General features: G+C 43.8%; 2 protein-coding genes across 7 annotated transcripts in view; one reads left to right on the forward strand and one right to left on the reverse strand.

Annotated features, from left to right (window-relative positions):
• On the reverse strand, positions 1 to 22,684 carry plpp3 (phospholipid phosphatase 3). Of its 4 annotated transcripts, none has more exons than XM_053854337.1 (8): positions 22,637 to 22,684; positions 21,103 to 21,354; positions 10,403 to 10,560; positions 8,587 to 8,679; positions 8,323 to 8,513; positions 8,176 to 8,233; positions 5,622 to 5,798; positions 1 to 1,750 (listed from the first exon to the last, which is right to left on the reverse strand). In XM_053854337.1, the coding sequence occupies exons 2-8, from the start codon at positions 21,242 to 21,244 to the stop codon at positions 1,622 to 1,624; spliced, it is 948 nt and encodes a 315-aa protein (XP_053710312.1). In that variant the 5' UTR covers positions 21,245 to 21,354; positions 22,637 to 22,684; the 3' UTR covers positions 1 to 1,621. The 4 variants fall into 4 exon arrangements, with proteins under 4 accessions (XP_053710312.1, XP_053710311.1, XP_053710313.1 ...); XM_053854336.1 differs by lacking the exon at positions 22,637 to 22,684 and adding an exon at positions 22,172 to 22,349; XM_053854338.1 differs by lacking the exons at positions 10,403 to 10,560; positions 22,637 to 22,684 and adding an exon at positions 10,832 to 10,986 and having other exon boundaries at positions 21,103 to 22,156.
• Positions 22,346 to 23,068, forward strand: part of prkaa2 (protein kinase, AMP-activated, alpha 2 catalytic subunit) — a 12,336-nt gene continuing 11,613 nt past the window's right edge. The window contains exon 1 of one of the 3 annotated variants that reach the window (XM_053854332.1): positions 22,346 to 22,482. Coding sequence is in view for 1 of the 3 variants with exons in the window: in XM_053854331.1 (XP_053710306.1) it covers positions 22,922 to 22,927 (6 nt within the window). In the remaining 2 variants the exon portion in view is untranslated. Of the gene's footprint in view, positions 22,928 to 23,068 lie in introns of all 3 variants that reach the window. The other 2 variants (XM_053854335.1, XM_053854331.1) reach the window with 2 other exon arrangements.

The raw sequence follows: 23,068 nt of genomic DNA on the forward strand, positions 1-23,068 counted from the left end.
TGCATTTATAACAGGCTTTTTTTTATTCAAAAGCACAGTATTAGAGTACATTAAGCAGTAAACAGCATCACTACTATCTCTTTTGTACAAAAGAAACAAGACAATACAAAAATACTATAATAAACTTCAATACAATTGTGGGTGTGATTTTGTGAATGGCACTGACCTCTTAACTCTTACGATCTACAATAGTAGTGTAACCGAATTCCAAAACCCGGCTGGGTGATGCTTTTAAAGCAGCACTTTGTAAATAAAGAACACAGGTCTGAAAACATAGTGGATATATCTAAATATGTTAACAACATCTTAATGACCTATACGTTGTCGTGTGTATATTTATAAAAGTGAAAACCGAGCTGGGAAATGATAGGACGGACTATACGGTGAGAGATGTGCAACATGGCGGTTCTTCGTCGTTGTCTGAGTTGGAGTGTGTACGTGGTACTGTACAATTGTTAGAGGTTACACTGGACAGGCTATAATCATACAAGGTTAAAGATGCGTCTTCACACAAAATAAAATATTAGATCCACAGTTTTTATAAACTTCAAAATGACACAGTGGCCTGGACACACAACACACACACACATATAAAGGGTAGGTTTCACATGTTATAAAGAGGATCATTTGACAAAGTGCAGGACTTTGCACACACATATTCACAAATACATACTCACACACTCGGACACACCGAGAGGAAACACACACACATTGAGAGACAAACATTGCCAATGAGTGATTGGATGGGTGAGAACCAATCCCAGCCAGCAGGAAAGGCCCAGGTCATCCCACAAACGATGTGCCAGCTTAGCTGTAAAACTGTCCCTCCCCAAAGAGAGACTGATCCACGGCCCCGTACTTGTGGTCACCAGCATGGCACGGCCATCCCTTTGACACAAGCTGCCGGGCAGATCTGCCTTCTCCAGACACCAAAACCCCTTTCCTACATCTAATCCCAGATGAATGCAACATCCCGAGTTTAGGCCACACTGAGTGCCCACTTTGGGAAATGCGGCGCTAGTCTCTGCACAGTTGTGTACATCGATACCAGCATCTGCAATCCTTCCTGTAGTGAGACGCATCAGGCGGCAAGTGGTGATCATGGACAATGGTTTTACAAACAGTGCTTAAGTTATATCTTTCTACTCTATTTCTACTACTTTCGCAGAGATATTCTTCCTGTAGCTGAGGAAGATGTTGTCCTTCAGTGTAACAAGGCCACAGAGAGTTTAGAGGAGGAAGCACCAGAAGAAGTACGTCTTCCCAATAGTGGGGGGCTAATCTGATTTAAATCCTTTTCTGTTTCTTTCCTTCAAAAGTGTTTTCACTTCATCAAACCTCCTTCAGCTCTGCCTGTCGGATCATCAATTTTGAATTCTTCAAATTCATTGTGCTCATAAAGGGCTCATTAGTAGTTAACAGTAAATGGTGAGTGTGGATAGTGAGAGTGGACTTGGCTGTGCAAATCTCAAATCTGACACCCTTATCTAAAAAGTGGCAAAATAGAGGAGGATGCCGTCATGAGTAGCAGCTAGAGTCTCTCTTCGCTACATTCTACTGTCCGATGGGGTGCGAGGAGCTCCGTGGCGGGCCGCTCGCTCACAGAGTGGAGGTTTCTGTCTCACACCATGTTGTGGCGGTTCTTGCGGTCGATGAGGTCTGCGGAGGTGTTCTGTTCCTTCTTGATAGGCGACGGTGGAAGGGTAGTTGGTTTCCCTCTGGACCTGAAAAGGTCGGACACGTAGAACACCTGTAGAGAAAATGGCAAAGAGGTTAAAGGGACGAATATTGATACTGCAGAAGTGTTTGATTTTACGCTTTAAACAACACACTCATTTTTCTTATCCTGTGTAACTTGAGTTCAGGCAAAAATTCATCAGAGCCAGTCACACAAGGTGTCTTCTCTGAGTCAATCGGCACATCGTGAAGAGGCTATCATGACTGTAATATTATGACATCTACAGTGAAGTGGGACAAAAGTGAAGGTTACATCATGTGGACTCCTTCCCTCCCTGTCACAGTGAAACTGTCTGAAGTGAAGGAAGTGACCAAAGGGCTCATCAAATTTGTCAAGTCTTTCCTATGAAGTGCTTGGTCTCCCCCACCCACATGGAGTTTCCTCCTTTATCAAGTACCCCAGCATTGAAGCAGTAGCTGAGAAATGAGGGAAAGTTGACTTCCCAAGGTCCAAGTGACATCATATGTCTGACAGGAAACCAGCCAACGGGTTGACGGGAAGCTGAGTGGTTCACTCTTATACTTCATACTGGCCTGGCATCACTTGGTAACAAGTCACGTCAGATGCAGACAAGCTCATACATTGTGGACAAGGGAGACGGCTATTCAAGATACAGAGAGGAAAGTGACAATTTAGAGAATGTTCTCATACAGGAAGTGGAGTCACTCCAAACATTGTCCCTTGGTTATCTAACAAAGACTCCTGTTGAGTCCAAAACTGGTGACCCAACTTGACATTTTCGACAGTTTTAATGGTGACCTTTGATGAGCAGATGACATCATGCAGATAACACCGCTAGAGGAGAGACACTTAAACGCCAGCTTTGTACAGTCCGTTTTTAAGATAACAGAACAGTTGACTGTGTATGTGAGAAGAGTGAAGCACAGGAAGTGGGTTAGTATAATTCACAGGGACTTGCCGCGCTGTGAAGACCGTTCACCTCTGTCTTTCAAGTCTTACAATGCCACTTTTAAAACTACAATGAATATATACTGTATGATGTTGTTTCTTAGGGGAGGCAAGTGAATCAAGTCAAACTGAAAAAGTTGTCAAAAATTGTCAATATCAAACCCATCTTCACTCCCTTCTGTTATCACTCACACTGACTCTCCTGATGTGAATGTTGTTTGAACTCCTCCAACCTTAATTAGGAAGTCAAGAGAATCTACTCAGGTTCATTGACACTGCTCCTCCACTGCTCATGTCAAATCTATTTCAGTGAGGCTGAGATAACATCAGTCACCCCTCCTCTCCCTCTTTCCACGGTGACCCTGACCCTGCTCTCATCTGTGACAATGAACCTTAAAAAACAAACCAACACTGTCTCATGGCAGCTGTTTCCTGTTGGATTTGGTCTTTTCCACCTCTTTTTGCAACACGTGTTGAAAAACTAGGTCAGTTTGTCTGACAGGAAGTGCCATGTTGGTCAGACAGAAACTTCCTGTTGTAGGTTGTTATCCAAGGAAATGTTGTGTTGTGTTGCCTTTGACAGTTAAATATGTCGACACTTCTGTGGTGAGATACAAATATAGTGAAAAGGCTGACTAAGATTATCTCAGGCACATTGAAAAGCAAGTTGCAATTTTTACGAGGCGGTGGAACTGTTAAATTACTGTTGGTGGCGGACCTGAGGGCCGACCACGCTTGTGTGCGAAGTTGGAGTACAAATGTTTGCTAGATTGCGAATTAACTATTGAGTGAGATCATGTTATTTTTTTGCCTATAAATTATAAACATGGGTGAGTTTCTGAGGTCCGTTAAATCCTCACTCAAAGGGGTCCCAACTGCTTTCAAAGAAAGAGATTTGATGTGAAAATGAACTATTGTTTTTAACTTTAATCCGCATAGCAGATTTTTAAGATCAACTAAATAAATAAATGGCAGTTTTGCAGTGTCACTTACTTTGAGATTTTGTTTCCAAGAACAGAGGTAGTGTTGATTGTGTTGAAAATTGATTTCATTTTTGTTTGGTTTTTAATTCTAAATCTTCTGAATAGGCGACACAATCACTAATGTTTTTTTAAAGAGGCTTGCGGCCATAATAAATGGGCTCATGGGCCACATTTGGCCCCCAGGGCCTAACTTTGGGCTTGTCTGATGGTTGCCCAAAGTTGACTATAACTCAATGGATACTTATACAACCCTTCAATTGTGAGCAAGGACTCCACACTTTTGAAGAGACTGGATGACAAACACATTAACAATGTCACTAGTGTCTTTAGTTCATGAATTCCGCTTGGAAATATAAACCCTAGAATGTTCTGAAAACGTTTCCCTACATGGCTTCAAACAGGCAGCTCATGTTTTCAAACTAATAGCCAAAAACTAATGGAGAAAGCTGCACATTAGTGAACTTCAGATTTGAAAGAGTTGTAGTTTTGAGATTTAAAAGGTTCTGCGAGGGTTTATTCCACTCAGTTCTGCCTCCACTCATCTCCTGTCAGGTCCTGTCGGCTGAGGAGCCGAGTGTAAGTGCTCACAGATGTCTCCCTCCAAAATCTTGGCAAATACGGAGGGGTGTCAAGGATTGTAAAACCAACCCCATTGCCTTGATCAGCAGGGGTTTGCCTCAGAGTGTGTGTGTCAGCACGTCAATATGTGTCTGTGTGTGAGTGCACTTGGATGTAAACACTGCATGCTCCTGCTTCTCTGTATGAGAGAATGTTTTGGAACGGCTGAATGAAATGAAACCAAAATGATCTGAGTTGTAGAGAGAAGCCTTCCCTGATCCCCCTCTCCCACCCCTCATCTCACTCAACCTTGATTTGAGTCCAGATCATAAGTTGAGCGTAAATGTGAAGTTGTCCAGGAGCTTTGTCCAGCTGGACCAGAAACCGTGACACGGAATTAAATTCTATTGTTACTCTCTTCTTTTCATGCGATCCCAGCGACGTGTCTGTGTGCGTGCGTCTGTGGAGCTGCCCCACAGTCGGCTCCGGCGCCACTGCTCACGTCTTGCCTCATTTTATGAACCTTAATCCCCTCCATGTTAATAATTTGGACTGTGCAGGGAGGTAAAGTTCCTGTGTGTGAGCGTCAGGGGCCTGCTGAGCTGACGGAACAAGAGCTAAGAGAAAAAAAAAAATCCCCAAATAATTAACAGCTTCAGTCCCGTTTCAAAGGCTTATCCGCTCACTTTCTTAAAAGTCATCCAACCTCCACTCCAGAATCACTATTTCTGGGCACCACGAGGCTCATGATATGACGACTACGAAAGTCGCCTGGCGACTGATGTTCTGATATTTCACTGAAGTAACAAAGACTGACGGGTCCTGGCTCCAAGCAATGTGTTAGTTATTAGAATCAGACTCTGCACAGCGCTGCCAGCATCAATCTATGCTCTCGCTCTAAAGTGGAGCAAAGGTGAAGGATGAGAGCAACGCTGACACGTCCTTATCAGAACTGCTCAGCGTGACCTCAGGGTCATATCTACTAGCACCCAAATAAATGTACATTCCTCTCATTCTCATACTTAAACAAAGATATATAAGTATACATGAGTTCTCTTAGTAGTTTCAGAGCGATAGCATAGTCCAGCCCTTTCCTCACAGTAATATGTTTGATACACAATGCACATCACCAACTCTGAATCTATGTTAAAAGAACATTTTGCCTCTTTGGTGTCTATTAAGAAGAACAATTTCCAGCATTTCATTTTTGCCAAATAACACCAATTTATCTAAATTAGGTCACATTTTCATAGGATTTGTTTGACTTTGTTTTGTCCGATTTCCATTGAGGATATTCCACACCATATATTCATATTATATTATTTATTTTTTAATATCTATACGATGATAATGAAAGGATCTGTATTTAATACTTTGCACTTCATGTAACAGGATGTCTAATGATTGAACACTGAGATTTTCCAGCCACTTACAATGCAGTAGGCCACCAGGGCTCCCTGGACGAACCCAGCCAGGACGTCAGTGGGATGGTGCTTGTGGTCAGAGATGCGTGACAGACCCGTGTAGAATGCCAGCATCAACAGGGTGAACTGCAGAAGTGGGCGCAGGAGACGAGCACCACGCCAGGTGAACCTGGACTGCAGGTAGAACTGTAACCAAACAAAGCACAAGCATTAGGTATATGAAGACAGAAAGAATACATCATGGTGTGTATATATATATATATATATATATATATATATATATATATATATATATATATATATATATATATATATATATATATATATATATATATATACTCCAGTATGACACAGTAATATTGTTTTTATTAATATAATAGCAATCTGCATATGTAATACTCAACTCGAGCATCTGCTGGCCAAACACGCCTTCAAGCGATCCCATCTAAACCAACGCGGCAGTGTAATGATGGGGCACGAATATTTGTGTGAGAGCTTCAGACACAATTCAAGTGGTTGGCTGACCAAAGCTGAGGAGGAACACTCAGCCAGCTGAGACTTGAACATGACTGGTTCATGCTCTTACATCACAGCTGTGAAAACAGAATGACCACAAACAGCCAGCGTAACACTCAAAAACACAGCGCTGGCTTTGACCCGGCATCATAGTAAATAAGAGACTAACGGATGCACCCTTCGCTCCTGCAGGCCGATAAGACTTGCTGGCTCATGATAAAGACTGGAGGGAACCAAAACAGGAACAAGGTCACTTGAGTCACTGGAGCCGTTCATATACATTTTTACCATCATGCACTCACAATGACATGTAATGATGAGGTCAGCCCGAGACATCCTGTGTTTCTACACCACTCTCCAACCTTTACTTCCTGCCTCTCACACTCAGCCAGACTGGGAGGGTCGACCTCAGTCAAGGCTAAACGTCTGCCGTCTGTCTTCTAATCACTGGGGTTAACAACATCCACGGCAGCCTCCCAGCAACCCTCGACTTCTGCGGATCCCTGAAGTCCTGCACTCACAGCGCCGTGGGCTTCCTCTATGATCATTGTTCTAACGGAAACAGGGGAAGTGATACCTCCCATCCTATGCAGTCTAAGGTCTGCTCCGTTTGCCTTGGTGTTCCCTGGGTGACCAGAAGGCATGCTGTCTCATAACTGCGTCATCTACCAACCACTCTTCAAGTGGTTCAAGTAACTATCAAGTAACTACTTCAAGTCAAGCTCCAAACTACACAAACCATTAAATATTCTATTAATATTTCATATTAAATGCAAAAGCCATAGCCTGCTTTTTTAGCATCAGATGTAGTTTATCCGAACGACAGCCAGGCAGAGCTACATGTAGTTTTACAAGCTATGCAACACAACTGCTGTTTACTGTTTAACGGTGCCCTTCCTCTTCTGTCACTCAGAATGGATGATGGCCGTAGTCTCAACCACAAACACGGCATATGTTACTGGGTTTAATTGAAAGGAAATACTCAGCACCAACATTTTTGTCGGATAAAAGACCGACGGCACGTGCAGTCTCAGAGATTAGACAGCTTGCGTATTTATCTTCACACTTCTCAGTGGTTTGCTGGCAAAAGCGTGCCAGTTATCTGTGTCAACCACACAAGCCAACGCAAGAGCTTGCAGACACGTTCGTGTAGAACCACAACATGACAATGCGCTGATAACACTGAGGTGACAGCCACTATGGGGAAGTCACACGTTGGTGAGAACAACAGCCTCTGAATGGAAAGAAGTGATGGGCCATAAACCATGCCTAAAGACTATGGAGTGAGAAGTAAAAACACATAGTTCTTATTTTGAAGTTGAATTGAGACAAAAAATAAAATAATACTGCTTGTTTATATTTATTTTCATAAGAAAAATAAAAAAAAAATGAAGAAAAAAGTGATTTTGACAGTTTTGGTTTCATATACCTCCATCCTTAGTCAGCCAAAGATCTTGTTTTTTGTGGTGTGCGTTGTCAAGACTGCATCAGTCTTGAGTTCACTTAATCCCATTTATAGAATCGGTGAATATGGATCGCCGTCAAAATAAGATGCCGCCTGAGCTCTAACACTAGAGTGAAGTAGTTCAATCTGTCCAGCAGCTGCCAATACAAAGCCAGAGTGTGCAGTCCTCACACTCTGGTCACACACAAGGGGTCAAAACAATTGGATTTTGTGAACCTGGACAAAAGCTATCATTGTTCCAAGCAGAAGCATATGTTGTTTTTCAGAGATTGCCAGCAGTTAATAAGTGCATCCATGATGTGACCCATCAACTTCTTTAAATGCAAATGAAAACAGCATTTTTATATTTGTCATTCTTTGATCAATGTAGTATTATGGATTTTCTTTTTGCTGTGAGTGACCAAAGGGTTTGTGGTAAAGGCCTGCGCTCTCTAGACTGGTTTGAGTTCATACTAAAAACACTCATCACAGCTTTGACTCAAATGAAATGTCATTTACACCTCTGAACTGCAATTTAAATTTATTCCGTTTAATGCTTTCCTTTTCTGCTATGGTTTATTGGCAAGCGTGTGGGTTACTTACAGCCAGGTAGAGCATTGTAAACATTGAAAAAGAGGCATGTCCTGAGAAGAAGGATTTCCTGTGGAGAGAAGAAAAACAACAGTCAGCATTCTAACCCTTTTTGATCATTTGCTTCAAAACCAAAGTCTAACTGTATGTGGCACACACCTGGCCTCAGTTACATCGCTCTCTTTGCCTCTGCAGGTGTAGTCGGTGATGTACTGGTCAGAAGTGCAGTCGATGAGGGTGAAATCTGGGTTGCACACATCTAAGAAGTGTGGCCTCAAACGTCCCACAGACACCTTGGCGATGTCAGTGAATGACTGACTGATGGCACAGCCAAAAATGAAAACGCCGATCTGTAAAACAGGGAGAGCAGCTTTGTCAGTGTCGGTGGTTAATGTGGTGAGTGAGGAGAATGTGGGTGCTGACCTGCTTGTAGAGGGCTGCCACATAGGGATTCCCCACGAAGGAGTTGGTACCTTCTTTTAGCTGACAAATCCTGTAGCATTCCCCAATCACAATCTGCAGTCAAACAGGCATTTCTCAGTTCCGTGGAGTTAGCAAGGTACAATTACATGAAGGAAAGTCTATCATGCAGCTACACCAAGGGTCACGCTCGAGACAGAAGAGGGACATAGGTGAGTGAAAAGAAGAGATAGGAGGTCAAACATGAGATGGAGACAAACAGAGCATGAGCATGGCCTGCCTTTCCCTCAGGCAGTTTTGGATGTGATGAATAGGATATTCATAAATGGAGGGGGATGACTCATTACGCCAGATTATGGAAATGGTCTGTGTTTCATCTAAGAGGGATTTATTAGGTAATGGTCTGTACAGGGCAGACTAAACTGGATTAAATGTCATTTCAAGCAGGTGGCTTTAAGCAGGCCTCAGTGAGAGTAAGGGACTTGAGCCTCGCCAGCCTTCAAGGCAGAGACATGTCAATCATATCTGTCCCACACGGGGTATCACACTGACAGACCGGCGGCCCTCCACTGCTAACCGCACTCCCTTTTCCTTCCTTTTTCCACACAAGGCCTCAGTTTCCAGCCTCTCGCCTCACTAAGTCACTCGGGAAAATATTTACCTGCCCATCAGAGCCAGCGCAGTGAATGGGAGCGACTCTGAGACTGTAAATGTTCTCCAGTATATAAACTCGCTGTTTCTCAGACGCTCTGATTCTAAGGACTTGTACATGCACGTGTCCATTGTTAGGCCCGGTAAACAAACTTTCTGACATGTTGGGTGGCCACCAGCTGGCGGGTAGTCTTTGCAAATAAACATGGCAGAGAATTGGTGTGTTATTGTTGATGGATCTTGCTGATGGAAGCGCGGGTGGCGCACAGGCCAGGGAGCCTGGACTCATGTGAATATTTTCACTCATCTCTATTACTGTTTCTCTTCACATCATCAGGGTTTGTGTCAACGGTCTGTTTTTAGCCACCTGAAAACCATTTGTACTGACGTGGTGATAAGTAAATCATGTACATTGGACCACATTCGAGTGCCAGTATAACTGTGGGTACATCCAGCATGTGTGTGTTTTAAAGGAGCGGTGCCGTTATGGCACTAGACGCCACTAATGGGCCACAGCTGTGCAAGACACGCCAGCTTTGCCCACACAGGAGCACGTTAAGGGGACTAAGTATCAAACAGCCTCCTGGTTCTAATAAAGAGAAGAGCTGAGCAAGTACAGTGTGTCTGTAAATGGAGGTGTGGGAACTGAGGAGGGAGCTTGGGTCAGTGCAGCTCGTCCCACGTGGCACTAATTGACACATGTCACTGCGGGATATTTCCACTGCTCCTTGACTGAAGGTTGCTTTATCTGGCTGGGCTATCAACGACACACTTGAGAGCATGGGAAGGAGCGCTGACCATGTCATCCCAGGCAATGTGAAAGGGCAACTTAAGTCAGGGAGCAAGGGATTTGAGTCATGTGAATGGCCCGAGATTTAAAACCCTGTTGTCGTACGGCATGCGTGTGTCATCACACACATTATTGCCGCCTGATGTTTCTTACTAGTGACTCATTTAGAAGGAATGAGTTAAAACAGACCAAAGGCGTAAGATTGGGACACTAGAGGACAGAGTGAGGATGGGAGTGTTTCAGAGTGCATTTAAAGAAAATGGGAGGATCTCCGCATGAGACTATGTTAGAAGGACATGACTGGAGTTGAGCGTGAAAAAGGAAAAATATCAAAGAAAAGAGAAAGGCTGGGGGGTGGGCGTGCAGAGTTCCACTTACGCAGATGATGGCAATAAGAATGCCAACACCACAAAGCATTGCGTCGTTAACGGTCTCTCCAACTTTTAGTGGGTAGCGAATGGACTCGTCCGAACAGTAAAACCCGCGTCGGTATGGCTTTATGGTGCTAGTTTCAATGATCAGGAAAGGCAGGCTAGCTAGAAAAGATAGAGATAGAATAACAGAGAGACAGAAAAAAAGAAGAGAAGCACCAGGTCAGTAACACAATACAAACAAGAGAAACCACAAAGAGCCAACTCTGTCACGGGATCACAGGACATGGCAGAAACGGTTGGGTTGGTGCGGCTACAATTCCAAGTTTTTCCTCATGTTGCAATCTGATTTGCCCCTAAAAAGCAGTAACCGTCCTGCCATTCCTGCCTACAATGGTCCCAAGTGCAGAGGTCTCCTTGTGGCTTGCAGACTTACGACGACCACTGGGAGGATCAGTCCAACAGAGGTGAGCACTGCGGAGGAGACGGTGCTTTTCTTGTAGGGGAATTTCAGGCTTGTGTCGCTGCAGTAAAAACCTCTCTTGTATGGAGGAACAAAGCTGAAGTGCAGAATGGCAGTTGGCAGCATCACTACACACAAAAATAATTAAATGTGATAACCCACACTTAGCAAACTTCCTCAAATGATTGACGCATTGCATGGTGGACATGTTCCTGTAACCTGTTGTGAAATTAAATACATTCCAATAAACAAAGAGACAAAGGCTCATCCTAATGTGTTGTTTACTCAGCAAACCTCCTCAATGCCGCTTGAGTTGACATTATAAGAGGGCACCGGCTTATCCCTTAGTGTCAGGAGACACCCCCACAACAGAGCAAATACACCCCGACAGTCAGAGGGCTGGGGGTCAGTTTTCACAGACAAAAGACAGTGTCACTCTATAGTGCAAGGATTGATGGAATACAGACGAAAAAGGTGTCATACTAAGCAGAGGCCGACAGAACATACTAGATTTACATCACTTCCTATTCTTGTGTGCACACACTGATATCTCCAAATCAAAGAAACATGAGCAGTCATGGCAAATTTAGAAGCAATGTTTGAGGTTTTTCCTTTGGGGATTTGAAAATGTGTGAATACTTAGGAAAAACAAAATCGAGCCCACCCAACTCTGGAACATTACTTTTTCCCAGGAATGTGTTTGGCGTGTGTATGCATTACCATAGCAGCTCATAAATAGACAGGGTTCAAGACATGTAGGCGGGAGCCGAATACGCACACAAAGACACACCAATATATACATTCGACGCGACGTTGCAGGGAAAATATTCCTATATTCTGTTACTGTGGTGGACTGACATCAGAAGGACATCTGAAGTCAGACATCTACTTATGAGCATTCCTAATGAAGCCGGGAACCACAGCCGTCATCACACCCATGATGGGAGAAGGAGATTGTGTTACTGGCGGAGAATCCAAAACACCCACGTGAACTTGTAAACCACAGAGCATTTAACTGCCACATGGGTGATCGACTCACATAGGAGTATTTTTTTGGTAAAATTTCATGTCCTCTTGTCTAAAGACTTCCCAACTTATGAAGGTGGACTGGTCACAAAGGCAGGCACCTGCACAAACAGTGCCCTGTGCCAGAGCCCACACAGCACTAGCCCAGGCTTTGGTGGTGTCAAAGAACAACACCATCTACAGAGCAGACAGGGTTAGATTTAGGTGAACTTGTTCACAAGGTATTACAGGGCAAGTAAGGGTCAGGCAGTTAGGTTTCTGATGATGCCACATATTTACGTGATACCCTCATGAACTTGGAAGAAGTTCACCCCTCTTTTGGAAGACTTTCATTTGAAGCTTTATTTTGAAAATCAGTGCGTTCTAAAGCTTCCTTCCTATTCTGTTGCCTGCATTCTCTTGCTTACGGTGGGATTCACATGCAAATGAAGCAGAGTGAAAGGAGGTCAGAGGCTTAACAGACATGGGAAACACAAACACACCAATGCTTCGCAGCAAACTGCCCTGAAATGCCCAGACCAATTAAAAAACAGCAGAAGTGATGATACACCCCCTCTTGATGAGTTGGATGGAATCCTCACTGATTCAGTGTTGCCATGCTCTTCTGAGATGCCCAGCCTTGAGGCCTGCCAAACTATTTTGCACTCTCTGAAAGAGGCCTGCTATGTGGGCACTCACCTCATACCATCGCCAGAGAAACTCTAGCATAAAGCTCATCATACCCTCATGTGCCAACTTCAGTGGAAAGAATATAAGCCCTACAGCAGCAAGTACATAACTGACCACATTTATTATTGACAAACAACATGTTTACTGCGCACACCATCACTGCCTTATAACAGACAGAACTACAACACATCCGATACTGGCACGATGTGTGGGTCATACAACTTTATCGTGTCAAAAGCTCATACAAAGAGGAAGAGAAGGAAAAGCAAATAAAGTGGTTGGCAGTCTGACATGTTTAGGAACACTTTGATTTGCCTTATCAGATCCTGTCAGCATCATTCAGTGGGGGAAACCACAGCAAAGCAGCTAAAATTACTCGAGGCAGGTCATTGAGAAAGGAATTTCTCAGGATGGCTGAAGCGTGTTTATGTGACGGGGTCATGGCAGGGACTGAAACAGTTTGGGTTCTAAGTGGATAAATCCACTGGCGTTCTCGCTACAAACAACAGTGTGTAAGCCTCTATGCAGTGCTGAGTTTACCTTGCTATGTGATGTCCCAAGTGTGTGTGTGGATGTGTGGCAGATTATCCCGGCGGCATCTCTTTGATTGGCTTTGAGGTTAAATTTGGTCACACCGTCAGATTAGCGGAGGCACACATGCCTGATGTTGCCTTAGACACAGACACAAATTTCAAGTTTTTTGTACTTGTGATTCATCTCTTAACCTCTACAATAGTTTTCTTGGATACTAAATAAGAGCAGGTTGGGTGCTATTTTTGCCTTTCCATGTATGGAGCGATTGTACCTGCTAGAACAAGGACAGGATCGCTATTCTCATTGCAGCTAAGGCTCTAAGTCGCTCAAGAGGTTAATTCCATTGACATGGCTCTTGTTTCCCAGCGGACAAATACCTGTAGGTCTACAGACTGAGTTCCCCAATGTCCCGCTCACTGTGCTTTCAAGTGTCTGGTCCGCTCCATTCACATGTCCCACCATTCACCATGTGCTTTCATGTCTCTTAGGAGCAGAATTGGAAAGATATCACTATAATGGTGAGCGAGCTGGTGTCAGCAGCCAGTGTGTGAGAGGTGAATGGGAGGCGGGTGAGGCCAAGGAAGAGGCATTGTGGTCTGTTCTAATGGAGGATTTCCTCCTCCTGTCTCTCAAACAGAGCATGTGACCCTTCTTTGGGCGAGAGGGTGCACAGCTCAAGTTAAATTAGGCTGACATCATTCTGTTAATATTCTTGTTCTATACGTTGGTTTTTTTTGTCATGCACTCACTCTGACTTGGACAAAGACAATAATTGCAGACCAAGTCTCCTTTCCAGATCGGATGAGTAGGAAGCCAGCGTCCACGATGGTCACCTACAGGATGTTGGGAGAAATCCAGGATCATGTGGAGACATAATGTCTGATTTATCTAATATCTAAGCCACTGGCCATATAAAGCTTCCAGATGAGGTTGCTATAACCACAATTCTATTGTAAATGAATGAGCTTCCAACAAGTACGTAAACCATCAATATTTTTGCCATGTTTTCAACATAATGTGGGAATGTCCACAAACAGCTTTTCAACATCTAGATATCCTTTTAAATAATAACATTACTTTCTTACACAACCACAACCAAGTGTGCACCAATACATGTTGCTTGTCATTTCCTACTATCTCATATTGAAATATATAAATGATGAATGGGTTGCCCAATGGTTCCCTGAATTATTTTGAGATTAGAGGAAGGCACATTTGAGTCCTTGAGAGAACTAATTTCATCAAGTTTTCCTAAGGGAAAACACAAAATTCAAAGATTGGACTAGGTTTATGTTTTATTTTTCTAACAACATTTACTGGACAATACTTAGCAATGGAACATGCTTTATTTCAAATTCATGTACACAAATAGCATCAGGTTTTAGACAGTAATCCTTTGTGTAAACATGTCAGCAGATCTGCGATTACCAGCAACGCGTATTATTGTCATACGTCACTTTAGTGATGGGATGTTCAGGAACTTATAGATCATATACCTGTAGATCCCAGGGCTCAAACAGGGAGCCCACACACTTTACTGTATCTTGAGATCAGTCAAGTTTTCAATGTGGACTGTGTGTGGCCAGTTGGTAAAAGAGGTGAGGTCCATGACTGTCTGTGGAAGGTAGCTACAGGGCCAAAGGTCAAAGGTGAGGGCTGTGCCATATTTCTGGGATTATACTGGGACATTTTCAAAGCAAATGTAAATGTCAATATTACATTAGCGGTTGTATCTGTGTGTGCGCCAGAGGCTGCGGTTTCAAGAGCGGATTACTGTAGTCTCATGGAGAAAATCAATAATAATATCAATAAAAAAGTACCTCAAGACAACAGTATTATTTTTAAAAAGACAAACAATTCATTAAATATCCAATTGTCTACTAACTGGTGCTGATTTTTTTTTTATCGGAAATTGTGTCCAAGACAGATACACACAAGTGCTGTCACACACCAATAACTGCAATTTGTGTTAGGCTTGATATGTCTGTGCAGGTGTAATTATCTTGTCCATGAGTTGCTGATGTGAACAACGCATGTTCAAAGTTTACAATGCACACACACACACACACACACACACAAGTGGCTGATGTCAGCAGAGCGGCACAGAGAGAATCCCTGTCCTTTCCCCTCTCTCTGTGTGACCGAGGGGCCGCTGGCTGAAGCATGTGCTTACTCAGAGATATTTTATTCACAGGAATAAATGGCTTTTTTACACACGGTGGCAACGCTCTTGAGCAGTTTCACCAGCAGGCACCTGCGAGGGAACCCCACTGTATTCGAGGCCCTGTTAGTTACTGGACACGTCCATTCAACTCTGCTTTGTCGGAAATCAACTTTGGTCTATATTAGGCAGCAGATGGTTGAAAGGGGATATTTATAATGTGTTTAAAAAGATCAGTTACAACTCACGAAGGCATTCCCAAAGTAATCGGAGGACGGGTGCTCAGCTGTTCCAAATGAAGGGAAATTTGAGCATGCCCAGGGGCCAGAGCAGACTATTTGACGGGACGGTTGGATGGCTGGCAGGCCGGTGGGGCGTTCCTCTTTTTGGGCCATAATGGCATTATTACTCCCCGACAAAAGCCCTGATGCAGAGAGACGAGCCGTCCACTCTTTGAAACAGGACACCTCTGTATGGATCATTCTGCCTAACATCCTTCACAGCATTCCTTCTCTTCACTCCTTCCTCGCCTCTGTCCCTCACATCCGGCTCACCTCTTAGCACACTGTGGATCAGGTTTATCTGCAGACAATAGGTGTTAAACTGGAACACAAGTGCAGATTCTCTGCGCAGTGTTTAGGTTAATGTAGCGAGACCCTCCAGCCCCGCCTCTTCTCTGTATGTAAACAGGACAGATCTCAATGGCCTGAGCTCAGATAAGACTCGCACCAATAAAGAGCTGATTAGCGCACAGCACTGGCCGCAGCTCAGATAAGAGCTGCAGCCCATGAGGCAGCAACACAATATAGTGAAGACAGTAATAAAGCCCTGACAGATAATAAAGTATACCCAGTCAGAAGGCCCCTCATTCACTTTGCCCCCTCCCTCTATTTCATCCTCCTTCTGTCAGACACTGGCCTTTCGGTCCTCATTAACGAAACAAAGATGCATCAAAAGAGGTATTGTTCTTGGTGAAAACTCACCGACTCCTAACCCCCCCCACCCTTATGTCTGAATGCACACAGCATGTTGTGCACACATGCAAACAGAGAATAGTAATGTAGTGAGAGAAAGTGACAGACAGAGAGGCCAGTGTAGCAGCAGGGAAGAGGCCCTGTGTGGACTGGTGGAGCTCTGGTGAGGTGCTGCTGTACATGATCATCTGCAGTTTCTACTCTCCTCCATGATCAACGCTTGTCAAGGACAACTCTCTCCTGACTTCACAATGAGTCAAAGTCAAAATATATCCAAAAAAGACACATTAAAAATGAACTATTTGGTCTTCAAACACACATTTATAAAAGTCTTATTCAAGCAATGATACACATGTGCATCAAGCGCAGTTATCACAAATCTCTGGAACGGCACTTCTTATCACATGATATATTCATAGATATATACTGAATTTTGAACACATTTTGCTCATGATTAATGACACGACCCAGACCTAGCTCAGCGACACAGCTTTGTGCATCCTTAATACCGTCATGAAACACACTGCTGCACTAATATTCATCGCGACGCTAGCATGAGCAATGACTGATGAAAATGATGCCTACTTTCAGTGTTGGAAAAACATGAAAGATGTGCTTTCAATCGATTAAATTGCAGGACGGGAACCCTGAGTTGAGAGGGAGACTACAAGACTCCGTGCCCACACACACAATTAAGTCAAATCTTTGTTTATAACACACACAGAGACACACGAGAATCAACACTAACAAAGGTTCATGGTCAGGCCCAACCCACTCTTGCAGCTTGATCTAAATAAGCAGTTGCGGTGTTTACCTGTGAAGGATATAATCAGGGATGGGAGACAGTGAAGACTTTAATAAGCTATTGTGGGAGGCAGTGACCTCACTGAGAGCTTTCTTGTGCTATTTTACTTTGAGATAAAAAAGTCAGTAATGAAGCAAACAGAAAGAGACGTATGGTGTCACAAAAGATAACGTGGCTTTGAGCGTGGCAACAGGAACCACATGGGAGAGAAGCATGCAGGGATCAGGCCACAGATGCTGCGCACATGTGCCGTCACACTCAAAACCATGGATCCTTCTAATGATAGCTCTGGGCACCCCGTCTCCTTCGTAAGGCCCGTGGGATGTACGCTTCACCCAAACACCTCTAATAGCGGCTTTTACGCCAGACACACAAACTTATGGGTTTGTCCCTGCGCTGCCACAGCAGCAAGGGTGAGCCACAAAACGACAACGAGCATGTTCACATGGCAGCTGAAAAAAAAGCCAAATCATTAGCACAGTATGGTTATTATTGGAGTTTTAAAGTGCATGAAATATGGGAGAGAAATTCAACTGTGTGTTAGTCTGCCTCAGCTCCCGCAGCAATAGAGTTAATAGCTAGAAGTTTTGCAGTACAATGGTGGAGTTTTGCTGGTACAATGGTAGCTTGCAGCTTTATTTTGTTTTGTCTTTTCTTCTGGGGCACTTGTAAGTCCCAGGCTAGGAGACATTGCTATTGGCAATAGTGATGAGACATAACTATAACCCAAAGGATCGCTAAAGTGAATCTTTGCGTGACACAAACTTGAACATGAACAACTGCTGATCTTTATCGAGTGCATCCATCGCACACACTACTTAGCCAGAGGATGCTCTTTGCCTTTTAAATGACCCAAATCTAGCCTCACGCACCAGCCAGAACACACACACCACAGCTGACCACAGGCTGCTCCCGTTGGCCACAGAGAACAGCCCTCGGATGCAGTATTTCAATGATAAATATCAACACACGCCACTGTTTTGACAGTATAGCCTGGCATGTAAGCACCAAACATGGAAGTGTGGATAATCAGAACAGTTTGTGGTGTAGTTGGATCTAAACATCCAGCGACCACGCTCCATTATGTCACAGTTTCCAAAACATTCTGCGTGTAACATGAAAGCACCATGGCTACATTAGACGTTGCTTAAGAAGCACAGTTTGATGTAAAAGTATGTTGAATGGCCGTTGTACGTTTTTATCTCTGAAAAGTTCTGCTGCCAAAGAAGCAAAAGGTCAACCTGGATCAAGTGTGTGCAGTGGCGCAGGGGGTGGAAATGGGATGTGAGGACAGGATTTCATTTCTCCACCACACCCACTCCGACATACACTACCTTTCCGTTTCCCACCCTTTCCTGAGCTATACTATACGCACACACATCAATAACATGCCCCCTGGTTCACTCACTCGCAAAATTACCCCAGATGTCAAATCAAGAGCGGCCCGGCCACTGCAGATGAAGAATTTGAGAAATTCTGGAAAGCGGCTGAAGGATTGATGTGGCTGGCAGGCTGGAGAGGTAGAGGTTAAACCTGTGCAGCTTTAATGAGGGGCCGTGTGACGGACGGCTGTAATGTTATATACCATCTGAGGCCATACTGGGTTAATGCTTCTGGGTCACTTAGGATGGGAATTTCTGAGTACACACGGCTCGCTACGACTAGAATCTCCAAACTTTGGATTAGTGAAAAACCACAACGTTGTGTTGAAATACAAATCTGTGTTTTATAGCTGGTTTACTTGGACAGCAATGACCTGACTTGACTCTTATCTTGTTTACGTCAGACAATTCTTAATCTTATATAAATGTCACAGACAACAGACGGACTGTCGTGTATTGGTTAGTCCATGATACAAACCTGCGAAAGTCATATTAAAACTGAAATAGCCTAAATAAAACAGAGTATATATCAATGCACATTTGTCGCTAACACAACCAGGGGAAGCTAACCTTTGACAACCGGTGTTCTATACAGTAACTGACCTTTCTCTGGCCTGGGCTACTCTCAGTTGAATGTATGCAGCCAAGCAAAAACGCCACACATAATCCCCTTTCCATTGTCTACAACATAATCAGGGTTTAAGCATGGATACTTATAGACGTACAGTTTCTTTAAAACGCTGCACATCTCTGAGAAAAGCCCCTCAAAATGTGTTTTGGATTTATTTTTTTGGCAAAAGAACATCATGGCAAACCTGGCAAACCAAAAAAGCATAAAGAGGTGAGCTCTTTTTTGTCCTCATCTTTGTGAAGACTGCGAAGTATTGCTGAGTAAAAACTCAAATTATAAAGACTTTCTTCTCATTCAGAGACATACAGTAATAACCCTTGATCACCAAGCATGACGACTTTATGGTAATTTCCTGCTCTAGTGTTCCACCACTTTATAAGGATTTGATTTAAAAAATTGCACACCCATGTCGCCATATGTGTGATGATTAGTGCCCTCAGATGTTTACAAGCTTCCCTCAGGCTGTGTCTGTCCAGACGATTGATTGCGCGTGAATACATGGCACCAGCTGGCAGATGCAAATGAAATGATGTTTAGAAATGATGATATTTAGGCTATATCAAGTTATATTGGTTGGCTGTCCCTTTCCATACACACACACACACACTGAACAAAGGCCATTCAAGATCAGTCATCTACACACCCGCATTCCTCATTCAGGACCCGTGATAACCCCCCCCCCCCTTTCTCTTTCTCTATCCCTCTTTTAACCCCCTCAGTCCCCTTGTGCGACGCCCCAAACCACTAAAGTGGGACATCCAATCATCACAGAGAGGCCAGATTGTGTTTAACATAACAAAAGAGGAGTGTGGGGGACCACTTGTGTGTGTCTTTGCATGCTTATGTGCTTGTGCATGTACTTTTAACACGTCAAACTGTCGGGGAGCTTGAACCATGTGAAGTTAAGAGCAGGAAATTCACTCCACATGTATTCAAAGTACATCTACATTTACAAGTAGAGATGAAAGAGTGAGGGTTCTTTAAATGCAAAGCTGTGTATCCCCACTGGAAAAACCATGAAGTACGTTTGGCCGGTTTCCTTTTCAAAAGTGAGCTTTAATCCATGCTATTTGTAACATCACGGGCAATAAATTCTGCTCCTGTGTGGCGATGTTGGATACTTCATTACTACTATTGATGCTTCAGTTTTTCCAGAGCTGATGTCACTCCCACCTGCTCCTCTAATGCCTGGCTGGCCACTGATGGATTGGAGAGGCATTCCCGTGCTACAACACATGCTTAAGCAATTACTCCACGCATTCCCTTGGACAGAGATGGAGAAGCGAGGGCTGCAGAAAAAGCGTTAGACATCGAGAAAGAAGCGATTTGAAGTGGAGTGATCGGCGGCAGCTGGCCAGGGACTGGCAGGAGAGGGTGAAGCCAAACTCCCATAACCCCCCTTCTCAAGCAGAATGGAGGCAGGGGTGAAGGAAAAGCTATAGTGGCACTGCCAACAACAAACCAGCTGACCATCCACAGAAGGAGCACCACCTGAATATCAAGTCAGAACCATACCACACAGTAGCACTCACCCATTCTCACATCAATACGGTAATCACCGCTTCATGACTGGCACCTCTGGATCTTTAGGGTCAGATGAGCAAGGTTGTGTGGGAGCTATTTAGAGGTCTGTTTAAAGGGCAGGTCACAACACTTCAAAACATTTATGCCCCCCAGGAATGTTGTCAGGAGGGCACCAGCTCTATTGAACTGTGAGGTCTGGAATGATCAATACATAATGGGATCACAACTTTCCCATCTGGATGGTCCACTCCAGTTGCATGAAGAGAGCTGGCGCAAGTGCTCTTTATGGCCTTATTCTGCACGTATATTGACTGTCAATAATACATCACTGCTCATGTTGCAGGCGGTGAGTGTTCTGCGTCTAGCCTCGGGTGGTGTGTTGAGATGGAATGATAAGAGGATGTTGGAGATTCAGTTGCCTCGTCGCTGCAGATAACAGAGAATGCTTAAAAAACGATAAGCGTTTTTATTGCCGACCATTCATTTGTCACGCCAATAAACATGGTGTTGACTTTCAAGAAAAGTTGGATCAACTTACCGAGCAGCAGACAGAAGATGTCAAGTACAATGAGCAGCTTCTTCCTTCCGCTCCCACCGTCATTTTTGTTGTTATTGAACGAAGATGTTCCTCCGTTTCTCGTCTCTTGAGCCATTGCTTTCTCATACACGTACTTTTGCATTGAAGAATGCGGTCCCGGGTCCAAATCCCTACCGGCTGATCACTCAAGCCTGGTGGAAGCAAACTTCCCAAAAGCGCAGCGTGGTAAAGGTTCAGATCAGCTGTAGAAAACTATAGAAAAAGAAGTACAAAAAGAGACTATTACGATCGGTGCGTGAGAGCTGCACAGAAAAGCTGCGCGCGCGCGCTGAATGAATGGAAAGCCTGCTCTCCCGTGATCGATCCCCAACACTTGGTGTGAGTACGCATCGACAGCAGCTCTTCTTTTTATCAATCCGCCTCCCCTGCTCTCTTCAAGTCACCCCTGCGAGATTCAAGGCTCAACCCTCTTTCCCCCCGCTAGTGGTGGGTGATCGCCTCCATCACCGCGTGGAAAACTTTCAGACTGAAGAGCGGCGTGACTTGGTGCCCCCTGTGGTGATCGACAGTATTGCAGGTGCTCGGTATCTGGAATGACAGACGTGTTACGTTTTTCCCCCGATGGGGGTATATTAATGTGATGAATCTAGTAAAAGGCTTCAGGATAGTGTTTACATATCCACATTTTAACAAAAGAGGGATTGCATTTGTTGCTGATCAACCCATGATATAAACTCGTTATTTTATGCAGTTGAGAAAAAGTGAAACTGGTTCGACAACAAATCCTTACGAAAATGCAACAATAAAGATTATAATGAAAGTTTATAAGTCCCTCTTTTGTTTTCCTTTATCCAGAAACAAAAGCGCGAGACTTCAAATCAAACGTCATCACATATGAAAGAACACACTCCCTTTAATCACGCCGTAGAATTTTAAATGCAACTAGATCGCAGTCAATGACTTGTTCGCGGGGAATAAATTTCGTCGTTCTGACTGCAGTCGTTGCTACAGTGGTTCTTGTTAACGATACGGGACTGACACCGTGTGGGGAAAAAGGTTCATGACTTACACGCGTTATTCCTGCTGTTTGCTCGAGCGTCAGGTTGCGACCAGACACACTGAATATGTAACCATATACATTAAAGTCGTTTGCTTACGAAATGACACGATACCACAGCCTTAAAGCCGTTAACCTTTGCCGTCATAAAGGATGTCACTTAAAAGTGCCTGCTCTTTAACTGTGTTTTCAATTTTAAGTTTGTAAACAGCGATTTCGTCACAAATACGTTTCTAGAGTCGCATTCGTTTGTGGCAAAGGTGTAGTTAACGGTGTCATTGGCGTAATGGATGGAAAAGGTTCAGGGCCTCCCTTAGTTCTGCGTGAGTGTCCGTCCATGCGATAAAGTCGGACTGCTGAAGCGATACATGGCTGCCACCTAGCGCTTAAAAACGGAACGTAATGGTTAAATCATATACGTGTTTCGTTATATTCCAGTGGACTTCACCAAGCGGGGAAGTTGGTTCAAATGCTTACGTGTTTATTATCTTGTAGTTTCTCCGTTGGAAACCTGTGACACCTGGCACACATATATAGGCTAGAATTCAAGGTGACATTTACAGCCATAAAAGACATGACAGGACAATTAAAGCCATTTTCTGGTCTGGACATTCTCAAAGAAGCTTTGATTATCTGACACTTTTGGACGACAATGCCAAACCATTTGGGTGGCAATGTCATATCATGATTATTATATGATAATAATACATATTATTATATGGTAATTGAGAGGGTTTCGTTTGTTGACTCAACTGTACCGGGATGGAGGTAAGGAAATTCAATTAAAACATGTTCTTCATTATTACAATAATAAGGTGAATTTTATTGTATCCAATTTTAATGGGGGTGGTTCAGCTTTGACAGACTCCAATCACGTTAGGCGTCGTTTTCATGCTCGGGGCGTCCCGG

The sequence above is a fragment of the Synchiropus splendidus genome, chromosome 1 (assembly GCF_027744825.2).
Source record: "Synchiropus splendidus isolate RoL2022-P1 chromosome 1, RoL_Sspl_1.0, whole genome shotgun sequence".
Taxonomy (NCBI): Eukaryota; Metazoa; Chordata; class Actinopteri; order Syngnathiformes; family Callionymidae; genus Synchiropus; species Synchiropus splendidus.